At 35.4% G+C, this 15,487-nt stretch overlaps 2 protein-coding genes and 1 non-coding gene across 3 annotated transcripts; 2 read left to right on the top strand and 1 right to left on the bottom strand.

Moving 5' to 3' along the window:
* Positions 1 to 1,034: 1,034 nt before the first annotated feature.
* LOC142611832 (GTP-binding protein At2g22870) lies at positions 1,035 to 4,282 on the top strand. The gene is made up of 4 exons (XM_075783972.1): positions 1,035 to 1,712; positions 2,390 to 2,459; positions 2,957 to 3,119; positions 3,599 to 4,282. Exons 1-4 carry the CDS (start codon positions 1,205 to 1,207, stop codon positions 3,815 to 3,817), a joined length of 960 nt encoding a protein of 319 aa, XP_075640087.1. The 5' UTR covers positions 1,035 to 1,204; the 3' UTR covers positions 3,818 to 4,282.
* Positions 4,283 to 11,648: 7,366 nt separating this feature from the next.
* LOC142613219 (large ribosomal subunit protein eL37z) lies at positions 11,649 to 13,660 on the bottom strand. Its single transcript, XM_075785460.1, has 4 exons — positions 13,556 to 13,660; positions 13,295 to 13,430; positions 11,961 to 12,062; positions 11,649 to 11,875 (listed from the first exon to the last, which is right to left on the bottom strand). The coding sequence occupies exons 1-4, from the start codon at positions 13,556 to 13,558 to the stop codon at positions 11,826 to 11,828; spliced, it is 291 nt and encodes a 96-aa protein (XP_075641575.1). The 5' UTR covers positions 13,559 to 13,660; the 3' UTR covers positions 11,649 to 11,825.
* Positions 13,661 to 14,574: 914 nt separating this feature from the next.
* Positions 14,575 to 14,647, top strand: TRNAF-GAA (transfer RNA phenylalanine (anticodon GAA)). The gene has a single exon. It is a non-coding gene; the product is annotated as a tRNA-Phe (tRNA).
* Positions 14,648 to 15,487: the final 840 nt, after the last annotated feature.

Here is a 15,487-nt window from a genome sequence, read left to right as displayed (position 1 = left end):
TTAGTCAATTACTTGGTTCACCCATCAATTTTAGTTTTGAGTTTATCTAATTTTTAATTTTTTAAATTATTTTAATTTTTTTAGGTTAAAAAATGCCATAGTATCATTTTATTTAATGAACATTTTTTTTTAGTCTAATATTTAATAAACTAAACACACATGTTACTTAACATAGAAAATGAATGGATGAATTATTGATATAAACTGAATATAATTTCAAAGAGTGAAATTCAAAATTTAAAATTTTAGGAATAAAACTCAAAGACTTCCAATTCCAAACTTTGGAAATTTTGTTTATACTTTAACTGTCATTATTTAATCCACTAAATTTGATTCTATTTTTAAAATGATACTGAATCCATTTGTGTGGTTGAAATAATGAAAAAATGAAAAATATTTGTATTTTTCACCATGTATTTAGCAGTGAGAATGAAAATGTGGAAGGATAAATAGTAAATTATTATTATGCCCCTATTATTATAAGTAGAATGATGAAAAAAATAGGGCTAAATTTGTACTTTTCTATCTTTTCTTCTTATTTTGGAAGAAAAAAAATATGGTAGAATTGTTTGGAAAACTTCATCCACCCATTTTATTTCTTCTACTATTTCACTACAATGAAACGATAGATAATCATATTTTTCTCTCTGTTTTTTTCTCAAGGGTTTTTTATTTATTTATATATGTTGGTGTTTGTATGTTCAACCCAAAATAAACCAAAACATAAAACAAAGCAAATATATATATATATATATATATATATATATATATATATATATATATATATATATATATATATATAAAATACTCCTATCCAAAAAAGAAAAGAACCCTCCTTCAAATGATCAGAGCGTTAATTTAATTATTATGATTCAAAATTCAAGGATATATTTTGCAATTTTTCTAAGAAGGAAAAAAAAAAAGGGGGGGGGGGGGGAAAGAAAATACCCACAACGACATGTCGTTTTAAAAAAAACACGAGAATTAAAGAAGTTGGGCGTTTTTTAGGAGGTGGATAAAAAAAAACGGCACGTTTTCAACGAAAATCCCAAGATTTATCTCCCCCACTACCACTTCCACTTGTGCTAGGCTTTTCCGACACCAAGGAACAAAGCAGAGCTTTTATGGTCTGCTCTCTTAGCCACACAGAAATATCAAGAAAGAAAAAAAAAAAAAACGGGTACAAAATTTTAGATAGAACGAAATGGTAATGCTTCATCAGCTACCAAGATTACACTCCTCAATCTTCTTCACAAAAACACCGTTTCTCTACACCCACTTCAATCTTCTCCCTAAACCCAAACTACCCACAAAAACCACATCCACGCTCTTCTCTGCACTCAACTCCACGCTCTCGACCACATCCGAACCCATCCCAATACCAACTCACAATCTCGACATCCCAGAAGAGACCCATGTCCCAATTTCAATCGAAAAGCTCTTTGTCCCACCAGATACCGATGTGTCTTCCGACACTCCCGCTTCGTTGAGTACGAGAATCTTGAAGGGTTCCAATATTGTACTGAGTAAGTACGCTAGGGACGCTCAGGTTTCGCAAGCTGACTTCGTTAAAAGCAGTGTCGACACTCAGGCTTGCCCCTCTGATGGGCTTCCTGAGTTTGCTCTTGTTGGTCGATCCAATGTCGGCAAATCCTCGCTTCTTAACTCGATTGTTCGACGAAAAAAACTCGCCCTTACTTCGAAGAAACCTGGTCTGTTGTTACACTTTAAATTTGAGAAATGTTATTTGCAAGTTTGCAACTATTTTTTTTTCTTTCTTTGTAGTTTACTATGTGAATTTTATGGTTCGAGTTTCGAGTTAGTTCAACTGGTAAACTCTGGGTTCAAATCCTGCTTTGATTATACCAAAAACTGATTGATGTCTTGGCTATGTGAATTTATTGCGTTTTGAAAGTAATTGTGGTGAGACTGTGAGAGTGTCTAGGCAATGTTTATGGTAACAAATGCTTATGTGAGTTGTAATGTGAGTCAGGTTATAATGGTTAGGGTATATTAGATATCATTGTCACTGGGAACTAGGACTATCATTGATGAAGTTTGCTTGTCTACTTCAGTGAATGACAGTAACTGCGAAGAAAGCAATAGTGTTGTTGAGTTTTACTGTCTGAGATGAATTATTCAAGTAGCAAAGTGGCACTCCCTTCCCTTGTCACCACATTCACTAATTTAACCTTGCCATGTAAACGGACCTACTTCTCATTATCTCAAAAATGTTCAAATTCTAGTTACCTTTTATGTTCTGTTTGCTGTTACTCTTCACCAATGTGTAATGAAATTAAACTAGAGCTTTCAATTATATTCTGATGTGCTCTTTAGTACTTGAAAAGGATCTACAAGTTGACTATTCATTTCCTTTTTTGCCTTCTAGGGAAGACACAATGCATCAACCATTTTAGGATCAATGATAGCTGGTACCTGGTGGATCTGCCTGGATATGGGTATGTCTGAAAGCTATGAGTACTTGCTTCTTCCGTGGTTCCTTTGTTCATTTTGTAATATGTGAAAATGGTGAAGTTGAGGACTAAGACATCAATTGATTGATAGGATATGAGCTGTGCTTTTTAGGGAATTAAAAAACTTCCAGGTCTTCAAAAAGTAGCATTTCTTCTAGGTCTTGGTTCTGGTGGGTTAATTTGTTTTACTTTTACTTTATTGCCTGGGAGAGCATTGTCTGATATATTTTAGATAGAAATTTTAAAAACATTTTAATCTGCTTTTAAGTTTCTAACATGGTATCAGACTTGCAACAAATTTTATCATGCCTTCAGGTTTTGCAAGTATTTCTGTGTGTGGACTGTAAAATTTTTCTTTCCAAAATTTTCTTTTTTTTTTTGGGTCAAGAGAACCACCTATCAGCAGGAGGTTGATTCTGCTGTTTATAATCTACTCATTTAAACTCTATGTCATGACATTGTCCATTGTGAATGATGAATAGGTATGCAGCAGCACCACATGAACTTCGCATAGATTGGGAAAAATTTACCAAAGACTACTTCCTGAACCGATCAACACTGGTTTCTGTGTTCCTTCTCATAGATGCTAGCATTCCTGCCAAGAAAATTGATCTTGAGTATGCTAGTTGGCTGGGTGAGAATCAGGTACTCTCATTTTCTGTAACCTTTAACAGGAAAAACAAAGATATGTTTATGTGAAATGATTAAAACGACCAGAACTAGATCTTTAAACTATTCAATAATTTTGAACCATTAATCCTGTCTTTATTGACTTATTTCCCGTGTTTATTGGTGTCTATAAATAGTAATGATTTATGTTTTCAATCTGTCAGCTCCCTATCTTTTGACTGTTTACAGCCACCTAAAATGGTCGTACCCACTGCACAAAACTCCCACTTGTTTTAACTTGATGGGTACTAAGTATCTTGGCAACAACAATATGTTTTTGGCCTGAGTTTAAGAAGGGCTCAACAAACACTTCTCTGTGACTGCTGCTGCTTTTCATGTTGGGCATAACTGTTTAATTGTGCAAGGAAGGGATTAGGAAGATGAACAAGAATGTAATATTGTAGCTATTCATTCAGAAGGGAAAGATGTATGACGGCTTATATATGTTCTTACAGGTTCCCATGACATTGGTCTTCACCAAATGTGACAAGCGGAAGAAGAAAAAGAATGGGGGGAAGAGACCAGAAGAAAATGTGAATGATTTTCAGGAGTTGATACGTGGCTTCTTCCAGACTGCACCACCATGGATTATGACTAGTAGTGTTACCAATCAGGGTCGTGATGAAATACTACTCCATATGGCTCAGCTACGTAACTACTGGCTCAAGCACTAAGTGATACATTATCAAGCTTCCTGTTCCCATAATTTTGCAGATGCACATGTTCCTGACTAAGAAAAGAGGGAAGTGCTTCATCTTGATGTACAAGATTTTTGATTGCTGATTTCTACCATCGTGAAGACCCCATGAAGCAGTGGTAAGGCCCTGAACTAATCATCAGATATGCGGAAACAGGAGAGTACTCCGAAAGGCAGAGCCGGATTTTCTACAATAGGAGCCTGCAAGTCCTACATTACAATTCAATTCTATGAAATTGTTTCTCTTTTTCTTTTTGGTAAGATCAATTTCCTCAGCTTTACACTTAGAAAGGCAGTACTATATAGCTGAGGAACTTTGTTCATGTGGAGGTGAAAATATGGTTCTTGATTGTATGTTCTACAACTTTATGTAGTAAATCTACTCAAACCTTTATTTATAATGGTAAGGCTTTGCTAATAGAGAAATGCTATATCCACGACATTTTTATAACAAATTCTAAGTGGTTGGTTTTTATTGGTTGTTATAGGTGGGCAAAAAAGTAATTTTAAGTTGTAGATTCAAATTAAAACCAACAACTACTTGTCACATATGATTTGTTGTGAAAATGTTGTGGATGTAGTACATCTCCATGCTAATATGGATATGGTTGTCTTGTCTCAATTTATTTTTTGGCCCGAAGTTGCTAATGTTCTTGGAGTCTTTGGCACTCTCATTGTTGAATGACAAAACATGATATTATTATCAGCAAAACATAGATGTGTGATATTTGGCCCTCCTCTACTTGTCAGAATGTTATGTTTGCTTCTTTCCATTCCTGCCTTCCTCAAGAGAGTTGTGAAGTCTTCTACGCACAACAAGAATCAAGAAGCCGATTGGGACAGCCAAAACCCAACCCCACCTTGCCCCATTGTTGAATCAGCTAATTTTGCCCCATCCTCCTTGCTCCTTCCATCAGGTTGAGGAAAATCTGCCATATTAGAGGCAGGTCTATCTGGGTCTTGTGCAGGGCCGGCTCAACAAATTTGGGGGCCTTAGGCGAAAGCTTTAAACAGGGCCTTTTATTATATTTAATTATAAATTCATATATCAATAGTTTTTATATCAATAGTTTTCCATTGACTTGGATCAAAAATATTTGTAGGAATATAATTAGGTTGATCATTAATATTTTCACTCTCCTTTTAATTATTTTGAGCTTCATTATCAAGAATGGTGACATTACATGTTTGAACATTATCATGACTACCTTCGTTATTATCATTTTGTTGTATATTTTCATTATCTTCTAACTCTTTTTGATCAATTTCTTGTTCATTTATGAAACCTTCACTCAAATTTTCTGGAAGATTTTGTTTTTTACTAATAATAAATTTGTCCATAGCTCCTTTTTGAGATTCAATTAGTTCTTCTTTGTCTTTTTTTTTTTTTTTTAGTTTTTCATATCCAGATAAATATTTTCTAGTAGACATTTGTAATTAAAAACTATTTATGAATAAATGAAACACAATTTGTAATAAAAAAATTACAATTTAACTAGAATAATATAAATTTAATGTATAAGACAATAAAACCTGGTTTATCAAAAGCACACTTAATATGATCATTTTACACTTTAAACTTGAACAAAAAATTAAAATTAAAATTAATACAAAATAAATTATTTTAAATTTATAATTTTGTTATCAATATATATATATATATTTTTTAGCAATAAATCTTTTTTGTAGCAAGGACCCAACTTGATTCACCAAGACTAAGACCAGCCACTCCATGGCTCCACCCACTAAATCTAATCTGATTTCTTAAAAAAAAAAAAAAAAAAAAAAAAAAAAGAAAGAAAGAAAGAGAAGAAAACAAAACGTGTAAGACTTCTAGAGAAGTCTTTCACATTTAACTCTTTAAATGGGCGGCGGGCCCATTGACGGATTGACCAATGACCATTTGATTCCATAACCTTCTAGACAAATCCAAATTTAAGAAAGCAAACCAAAACAAAAAAGTAAAGAGTTGCAGCAATTGAACTCAACTTCGGCCAAAACCCAGAAAGAAGAAAAAAAAAACCCAGCAGGTAGCCAACAGCAAACTCCTCTTCCAAAAAAAAAAAAAAAAAAAACCCATACACCCAACAGCAAACCATGAAGAAGACGAAAGAGGCAACGTAAGAGAAAACAAGAAACAAACCTGAAATGAAGATCTGTGAATATACCGAGTCTATTGCCAACACCAATTGATAAGTAAGCCAACTAAAAAGAGAGTTTTTTTTTTTTTTAAGAATGAATGAAGATGGAGAGTCAGAGAGTGAAGAGTGTTTTTTTTTTTTGCCTGCCTTTTGTAATCTTTTTTTCTGCAAGCTAAAGTTCTCTGCCTTTGTAATCTTTTCCTCTGCAAGCTAAAGATTTAGTGATGAGATTAGCTTTCATATCAATTCAGAGAAACGGCCTTTTATTTATTTATTTATTTTTTTGTTCAGATGAGAACTGTAGAGCTCAAGATTTGATGATGGTGATGGGATTACTCTTCATCCCCCTTCAGTCTTTTTTCTTTGTGAGAAACGGCTTTTTTTTTTTTTTTCTTCAGATGAGAACATCGAGCACAAGATTTGATGATGGTGATGGGATTACTCTTCATGTCCTTTCAGTCATTTTTTCTTTGTAAGAAACGGTTTTTTTTTTTTTCCGATGAAAAACTAATATTATATAATATATTATTATTATTATTGGGGGCCTCTTACCGGTGGGGGCCTTAGGCGGCCGCCTAACTCGCCTATAGCTTCAGCCGGCACTGGTCTTGTGAAACAAGACTTGGTTGTTCCTCTCACAACACCCGGTTGACAGAGGAACGGCATGTAGAAAGACACAAGAAATGAAGGAAAATGGTTTCCTTTACTCAAATGCAAAAAACATTTTTCATCTTCTTTAGGTATTTTCTGTTAATTTTGAAAAATCTATTTCGTTAACCAAACCCTTTTTCACACCAAGGCAAACAGGGCATCAAACAAACCAAGCTTTAAATTCTTTCTCACTGCATCTATTGTTTTTTGGCAAATGGTGACGCCTGAAATTCTGTCTTCTTTTGAAGACAAATGTCCAAATTCAAATTAAGATATCAGCTAGTAGTTTTTTATGCTATCATTTTAGGCGATCACAAAGTTTTGATATCATGAATGGAATGTTTCAAGCATAAAACACTCCAAAGTTCAGTACGAAGAACATCAATACACACGTTCACGTAACAGTGAGATACCAGAAGGTCCATACAGCCTCCAGAATAATCCAACCTCCAATATGTATTTGTATCAATGCAATGCACAAAACATGTCCATAACAATTAAAATGCAATCGCTGTTTGGCCTATAAGCATAGAACTTGGTTTTCAAGTTGGCTTAGCTCTATAAACACATCATCGACTTTCTAAGCTGGTTGAAATCCTTTGTTCTACCTCGAAATATTCACAACCAGCAAAGCAAATCAATCTTTTCTTAAAACCCTCGGGTCTGATGAAGATTATTAAGAAATTAAACCAAAATGTGTAAACATTTAGATAAAAAATATATAAATAAAAAGATATATCAAACCACAAAAGAAAAACCCATACCCTCTGCTCAATGCCAGAGTTCATCTAACATGGTTCATCAATAATCCACATTTGGAGGACCAAGAAACACAAGTAACACAAAAGCACAAGTAACCCATCTCACAAGATGCTCCTCAGATCATTGCCCAATATTACTGGAACTCCAACCTCAGGCAACCTTCAGGCTTAATAGGCCTTTCCGATTCCAAAGCTTCTGGTTGTCAGATGAAACCTTTCTAGAGGTGGTTCAGTAAGCTTGGTCAAATCAAAGCAATCTATACAACTCCATCTCTGTATTCTCCAGGGATGCTATTGTATGGAACCGGTTGCATTTTGGTAACATCTTTGCCAAGAAGAGAAGAATTGTGGCTCATCTTGGCATCCAAAGAACTATGGCGATCAGACCTACTGGTTGGCTCATTAATTTGGAAAAGAAGCTCCAATCGTAGTTAGTGTCAGTTCTCAACCAAGAGGAAGAGTGGTGGTCTCTAAAGTCTAGACTCAACTAGATGATACAAGGTGATCGCTACACAGCCTTCTATCACATGTTCACTCTCATCAGAAGGAAACACAACAGAATTCTCAATTTAAAAGATGCTCAAGGAGATTGGATAAATGATGTAGATTCAGTCATAAGCTTTATCCGGAATAGTTTTTGCAAACTTTTCACTTCTAAGCTTACTTCTTCCCCTAGAATTGCTCCGATGAGTGAGCTAGAACTTCTTCCCCTCGCTTTCAGATGATGAGATGCTCAACTTGCCTGTTCATGAGGGTGAAATCAAGTAGGCCTTATGGTCCCTAAAGCCTTTCAAATCCCTTGGTCCAGATGGTCTTCACGTTGGTTTCTTCCAAAGATTTTGGCTTGTGGTTGGTGGATCAGTCATTGAAAAGATCAAAAGAATTTTCCACTCAAAGAAGATTCCTTTTGTCCTCAACTAGACCCTTATAGCTCTTATTCCTAAGATTAAAGGACCAGAAACGATAGGGAACTTCGGACCTATAAAGCCTTTATAACTCAGTGTATAAAATCATAACTAAGATCATTGTTGCCATGATCAGACCCTACTTGGAAAAGCTAGTCTCACCCTACCAAGCTGCCTTTGTGCCAGGGAGGAAAGGTGTGGACAATGCTATTATTGTCCAGGAGATTATCCATATTGATAGCCGGAAGAAAGGAAATATAGGCTTTATGGTCATTAAAATCGACTTAGAAAAGGCTTATGATAGATTGGAATGGTCTTTCATAAGGGAAGTCTGGCATACAACCAATTTTCCTGCTGATCTCATCCAAATCATCATGAATTACGTGTCCTCAACCTCAACATCTATTCTCTTCAATGGAGGCACTCTTGAGCCATTCTGCCTTCAAGAGGCATCCATCAAGGTGATCCTCTATCTCTATACTTGTTTATCCTTTGTATGGAAGCTTTGGGTAGAATCATAGAGGATAAGTGCACCAAAGGAATTTGGAAGCCAATTAGAGCCTCGGCTAGTGGGCCTGCCTTCTCGCATTTATTCTTTGCAGATGATCTTGTGCTATTTGCTAGGGCAGATGCTATTAATTGCCAATGTGTAAAAGAGTCCCTCGAAGATTTTTGCATGATGTCAGGGCAAAAAATCAACTCTCTTAAGTCAAAAGTCTTTTTCTCGCCTAATATTGATAGAGATGGAAGAGCTAATCTATGCAATATCCTCGGATTTCATTCAACGTCCAATCTAGGAACTTATTTGGGCTTCCCCCTTAGACATGCTGGTTTGTCCAATCAAGACTTGAGCTTTGTCTTGGATAGGGTCAACCGAAGACTAGCTGGTTGGAAAGCCAACCTGTTATCTTTGGTGGGAAGGAAAATTCTTATTCAGGCTACTACTAGTGTCATCCCTTTTACATCATGCAAACTACCGTTCTACCGGGTAGAATTATTGATTATTTTGATAGAATGAATAAAAACTTTCTATGGGGATCATCTGACTCTAAAAGCAAAATTCATTAGGTGGAATGGAACAAAGTGACCCGACCCACAGAGGCGGGTAGGAATTTAGCATATCTAGCAAAACTTAATTGGAGATTCCACACAGAAAAATAAGCACTTTGGGGCCAAACTTTTAAAAAGAAGTATATGTCTCCTAGAAGAATCAACTCTAGAAATGAAAAAACTCTTCCCAACTCCAGGACTTGGAAAGCTATGAAGGCAAGTAAGGAGATATTTTCAAAAGAAACACAATGGAGCCTTGGTCGTGACAGTAATCTCAAATTCTGGTTGGATACTTGGACATCAAAGGGACCATTAAGAAATTTCATCTATGGGCCTTTATCTAGGGGAGATGAAGATCTCAGTGTTGGGGATGTTGCCTCGGCCACAAGGTGGGATTGGAGGAGAATATCCGTGATTCTTCCTCCTAAGGTTTACTTGGAAATTCAAGCGATGCCTCGAGCTTATGTAGCTAATGAAGAAGATCGTCTCATTTGGGCTACCTCATTAAATGACAACTTCAATCTTAACAGTGCCTATCTCCTAGTTGTCCAATCTGAAAATCCTGTGGCTGCATTCAATGGAAAATGGATATGGAAGTTGAATACCCTCCCTAGAGTTCAATCTTTTATTTGGATGTTCTACCATAGGAGTATAGCAACTCGTGAGTGCCTCGCATCTAGAGGAATTCAAGTAAGCACCTCTTGCCTTCTTTGCCACCAAGCTTCTGAGACCATCATCCACACCCTTAGGGATTGTAGCCTAGCTTCTAGATGTTGGCAAATTCTTGGAGTGGGGGAGCTACCTTTAGATTTTTTCTCTATGGATCTCCGCAAGTGGCTAGATGATAATTGTAGAACAACCAAGCAAAGTCACCACCATTTCCTTCCTTGGAGTACTCTCTTTTCTTTTGGTATATGGACCTTATGGTAGCACCGAAATAGAATGGTCTTCAATAGCCAAACCCCTTCTCAAAATGTCTACAGAGAAGTGATCCAAAGAGCTTCAAAGTATATTTATTGTGCTCAAAACTTTACTGGCATAAAACTTCGAGCAGAACAAAGGATTAGATGGGAAAGACCGGGTAGAGGATGGCTCAAACTTAATACTGATGGCTCCTCCCTTGGCAATCCTGGAGCAGCTAGAGGAGGGGGTATTGTACGGGATGCTTCTGGCTCTTGGATTCAAGCTTTTTCCAGGAAAATAGGAATAACTTATAGCTTTCTTGCAGAGCTTTGGGCTCTTAGGGATGGGTTATTTTTGTGCTTGAACTTGGGTGTTAATGCTCTAGAAGTTGAGCTAGATGCCAAAGTAGTTGCTGATCTAATGAATCATTATGGGAGTACTAATGCTGTAAAATCTTCTCTTGTGGCTGACTACAGGCACCTGATTTCTCAAATTCATCAAGTCAAGGTGTCCCACTGCTATAGGGAAGCTAATTATTGCGCTGATGGGCTTGCTAGGCTAGGAGCACAACAATCTGATGATGTGGTTTTTTACAATTCCCCTCTCCCTCCTTTGTTAGACCTTTTCCTTTCGGACCGTTATGGCCACTGTTGTACCAGGCTTTGTCCTTACTAAGGTTTTTTTTTTTTTTTTTTTTTTTTTTTTTTTTTTTTTTTTTTTTTGTGCACGTTTCAGACTTTCAGGGGACAAAGTTATTGTGCATACACTTTTCAGCAACTTTTTTATTAAAAAATAAGTCCCGCAGTATTATTCATACATTTAAAAATTATTTTGATACAGCATTTTCAATTGTATCCAAACAAACCTTAAGTTTTTTCTGCTTTTGTTTCTCTGCGTTTTGTGTTAATGAATTATCATTTTTTACCAAAAAAGAAAAAGAAAAGTGAAAGCATGTATCCAATATCGGAGAAATTATAAAGTTCTCATGGTGGACAAGTGATATGGTCCACCATTCCACTTAAAGACTCCCCCACTTGTTTAAAATTATTGAGACAAATTTTTTTTTAAAAACAAAAACTGATTACTCACTCAACAATTTTAAATAAATGGAAGCCTTTTAATGAAATGATAAACAAGTAACATGACCCACCAAAAAACTGTATAATTTCTCTCAACCCATCAATACTCTCTTTTTAGTCCGTTAACTGTCTCATAGAACCATAATGGAATGAATTTCTAATGGAATGAATTTCACAACATGCCGTGAAAGCAACAGTCATCACAAGCCAATCAATGGCGAAAATCATAAAATTTAGACAAAATATTAAACATCAAACAAGAAATAATCACATCTGGCACATGCATTGAAAAACTAAAAATGAAGAGAACAAAGAGACTGATTGAAAATAGTGACCATAGATTATCAAAATGATGCCGAGAAAATTATAAGTCTCCAATATTGCAAACAACTCATGTCTCGTAACAAAAAGTAACTCTCTTTAAACAATGATCCAAAAATTGTTTGAGAATTCAAGAATATCAAACAAAACCGAATAACATTGCTCTTATGAACTTTAAGAGGATGCAGCAGCTGTTCCCTTGTTCCTGGGGGTTGCTTGAGTGCCTAAATAAACAAAAAAAGATGATCAATCATTCAGCCAAAACATATTGATACAATTCATGCATATAATAGATAAATAAACATTTACCTTCTCTAAAATTAGTCTTGAACCTGCGTGGCACGTTACGGAGATACCTCATACGGCCAGTTCCGGTTGTCTTTCGGCGGATAGCCTTCACACTCCAGTTATCTGAAACCAAACCCAGACAACAGCTCACATCAAGATACATATATCTCAAGAGTATTCACATCAAGATACATATATCTCAAGAGTATTATAAACACCTTAATTAACTTCAATGCTTAAAGAACCTAAGGTGCAGTATGGTAAGCATCTAAAATAAAACCCTCTTTCCTCAAAACTTAGTACAAAATACTTTAAACAGCAGCAACAGGCAATCAAAATGCCAACCAACCAAGCTAAAAGTTTCAGGAGATTGTGCGTGGGCAAGTGAAGAACTAAAGTTTGAAACACCCATCAGCAAAAACCGACAGAGACGAGAGTCAAAATGCACCAAAACAGATTACCAAATCCATTAGCTTACAAATCATCAGATAACTGAGACCAAGGAAGAAATGACAATTTTCTTAGAGCTAACATAATGCTTATTCTTGTTGTAAATTCATTAAGAAAACATTCAAACTTCACAAATCAAAGTAGTAGCTTTATGCTCCATTTTCACTTGTGGTGTATTTGAATGGCAGGATTTGGGCACATGGATTTGGATTTGGGGGATTAAAATCCAAATAACTTGTTTGGATAGTTTATAAGGCGTCAAGGATTTGGATTTGACAAATCTGCCTAGGATTTTTAACCTTAGAATCCTTTGAATTTGAGATAACTTCTAAAATCCATATGAATGACATACTTAAATATTTATGGATTTGGAATTAAGGCATTTCAAATTCATCACTCTAAAATTCAAATTCATGTATCTAAACGCAACCTTGAGGTTTAATGTCAAATAACCAAACCTAACACACAAAGTGTCACACCAATCATTTGTTCTAGTAGATTCTCCAAACAACCAAACAAAGCGTATAATAAAACAAACAACAAGAACAAAGCTCAACTAAGCATAACAATACATGTCAATTAAGGAAGTAACATAAACTATGACTTCAATAGAATAGAATGCAGGAAAAGAATACATGTGACCGACCCTAACTACTTTGTTGAGAATCCATAGCCAACCCCAAAAAAAAATTAGACTAAACCAGTGTTGTGTTGTTGAATGTTGTAAGAAACAGTTGTTTCTGATTATCGAAAATGAAAAGGCAAAATAATTCATAATTTTCAGTTTCATTTTGGAATTTGAGAAAAACCCAATTCACCAAACAAGTTAATAGTGAATAAATCTAGCTTCCTTTATATATTACACATAGAAAAATAAGAGAAACCCAGAAAATCAGATCACATACATTTTCTGACACGGGCAGCTGGATAGGCACAAGCGGAGCAGCGACTCTTCTGGAGATGGAAGCTTCTGCGTCCACATCGCACACACAGCGTGTGGGTCTTGTTCCTCCTCTTACCAAAACTCCCTGTTCCTTTTCCCTATTCATTTATTTCAATATAAATAAATAAATAAAATCATTTTACATACACATATTAATTTCAAACAAAACAAACAGACCCTTGTAAAAGCTAGAGAGAGTGAGATTGAGAGAAAAAGAGAGTACCATTTCTTTTGTTGCAGAGAGAGAAGCCCTGAGCTAGGTTTATGAGGAAGGAAGCGTTTCTTTGTGGCTTTTGAGAGTTTTGATATTAATATAGCGATGTGAATTAGGGTTTTGATTTTTTTTTTTTTTGGTTTTGGACTGTTGGATCGTTGACTTGTTGGGCCGGGTTCTAATCCATGTCAACAGGCCCAAATTTATGTGGGCACTGTGAATTAGACTACTTTATACTCTTTATTCATCTATGGTCAATGGCCTTTTAGTCATTGTTGACCTAAAAATTCAACCCAAACCAATAACTAAATTGTATAGTTTGTATTAGGCCAGAACTTAGAAGTATACAATGGGCCTCACGACGTGGGCCCACGTATAAACAATGTTTTTTTTTTTTTTTTAATAATTTTTTACAGAGATCTTTTTGAAGTGAAAGATAGGGATAAGTAGATAACAACAAAAGACCTTAAAAGGTCGTTTGTTTTAAGAAAGACAATGTTTTTCTCTAAGTCTTCGCGTCGAAGGTACAAAATTGCTCATAGTCTAACAAAATATACTATAAAGTCTCAGTTTTTTTTTTTGAATGGAATATGTCCTACTATAGTTTTTTTTAGGTAATTCATGCTGATATAGCCAGCTTCTATTAATAACAGCTTTATGTCCTTCCTCTCAAAAAAAATATTCCCAATATATTTTAATTTCCTGACTAATTAAAAGTTTATTTGGTTTAGATTATATTGTTTTTTCAAGAGGTGCAATAATTCAGGAAAAAAAGAAAAGAAAAAAGAGAGAGACAAGGATTGTAATGGGGCTAATGCGCACGTTAGAGAAAATTGATAATATTATTATTATATATCATTATCAGGCATCAGCTCCCTGTAGTCTGTCTTGACTCTTGACCCAATGGACACTAGGCACTAAGCAGTAATGACTTATGAGCTCTCCTCACGAAAAAGAAATACTAAAAGAATGATTATGAAGAATAGTTGTTTAATATTAGTTAATATGGGAAACCATAGTCAGAAGCGGCGGGGATAGCTCAGTTGGGAGAGCGTCAGACTGAAGATCTGAAGGTCGCGTGTTCGATCCACGCTCACCGCATTTTTTACTTTTTTTCTTTTTACCGTCTATCTCCCTCATTCGTATGTCTGCTAGAAGCCTAGAACTTACAAGATGGTCGCCAAAAACAACGTTTTTCTCTGCAAAATTACATGTCTTTTCTTTCCCTCGCTCTTTTTGTCTGCCGAAGTTACATTATATTTTCGCTTAACTTGTCTTACAAATGAACTTGCATTACCATATCTTTTTATTCCTCGATCGGATCTCTTTTTATATAAAATTTCACCAACTCTCTCTTTACCTTTTGTCTTTGTGTTGTGTGGTCTCAAGTGAGGTGATGCGGTAATGCTACTTGTATGAAAGTCTATATGCAGCAATTTGCAATTAGATGAGTTTATTTTGTTTGTTGGGTAAGAATATAGTTGTAGCTTGAAAAAAGTTATATACTTTAAAAAGCTAGCTGTACATTAATTCTCTTTGGAGATGAAAATAAATAGGTTCAGACAAAACATAGAGAAATCTTGAAGATAGACAAGTATAAAGAAAGAAAGAAAGAATATACACAGCATGTGTGAGAAAAGAGAGAGAAAGGTAGAAGATGCTCATAATTTTACTTGCCACACGTTATTGCAAAAAAATAGCAAAAGTTTGAATGTGATGTGTGGGAGAGGAGACTCATGAATTCATAAAAATAAAGTCTAGGGGTCTCCCATTGATATAATCTTCTTATAAAGCTTATGATAATTGATAAATCCGTGTCTTCAGCATTATGCACGTGGCATGCAAGGCAGGTGTGAACATATTTTTGAGTTTTGACCATAAAAGAGTAGAGAGTAGGAATATTTTCGAATTAAGAGTGGAAGGCGTCGCATCTCCATGCAT

The sequence above is a fragment of the Castanea sativa genome, chromosome 10 (genome assembly GCF_040712315.1).
Source record: "Castanea sativa cultivar Marrone di Chiusa Pesio chromosome 10, ASM4071231v1".
Taxonomy (NCBI): Eukaryota; Viridiplantae; Streptophyta; class Magnoliopsida; order Fagales; family Fagaceae; genus Castanea; species Castanea sativa.
This window is presented reverse-complemented; position numbering and strand designations above follow the sequence as displayed.

Excerpts from the sequence above, each read along its gene's own strand:
- LOC142611832 (XM_075783972.1), top strand. The coding sequence starts at position 1,205 with ATGGTAATGCTTCATCAGCTACCAAGATTACACTCCTCAATCTTCTTC. Across the intron at positions 1,713-2,389 it reads CCTTACTTCGAAGAAACCTG|GGAAGACACAATGCATCAAC; the intron begins GTCTGTTGTTAC and ends TTTGCCTTCTAG. Across the intron at positions 2,460-2,956 it reads GTGGATCTGCCTGGATATGG|GTATGCAGCAGCACCACATG; the intron begins GTATGTCTGAAA and ends AATGATGAATAG.
- LOC142613219 (XM_075785460.1), bottom strand. Across the intron at positions 12,063-13,294 it reads AGCTGCCCGTGTCAGAAAAT|ATAACTGGAGTGTGAAGGCT; the intron begins GTATGTGATCTG and ends GTTTGGTTTCAG. Across the intron at positions 11,876-11,960 it reads CAAGACTAATTTTAGAGAAG|GCACTCAAGCAACCCCCAGG; the intron begins GTAAATGTTTAT and ends TTGTTTATTTAG.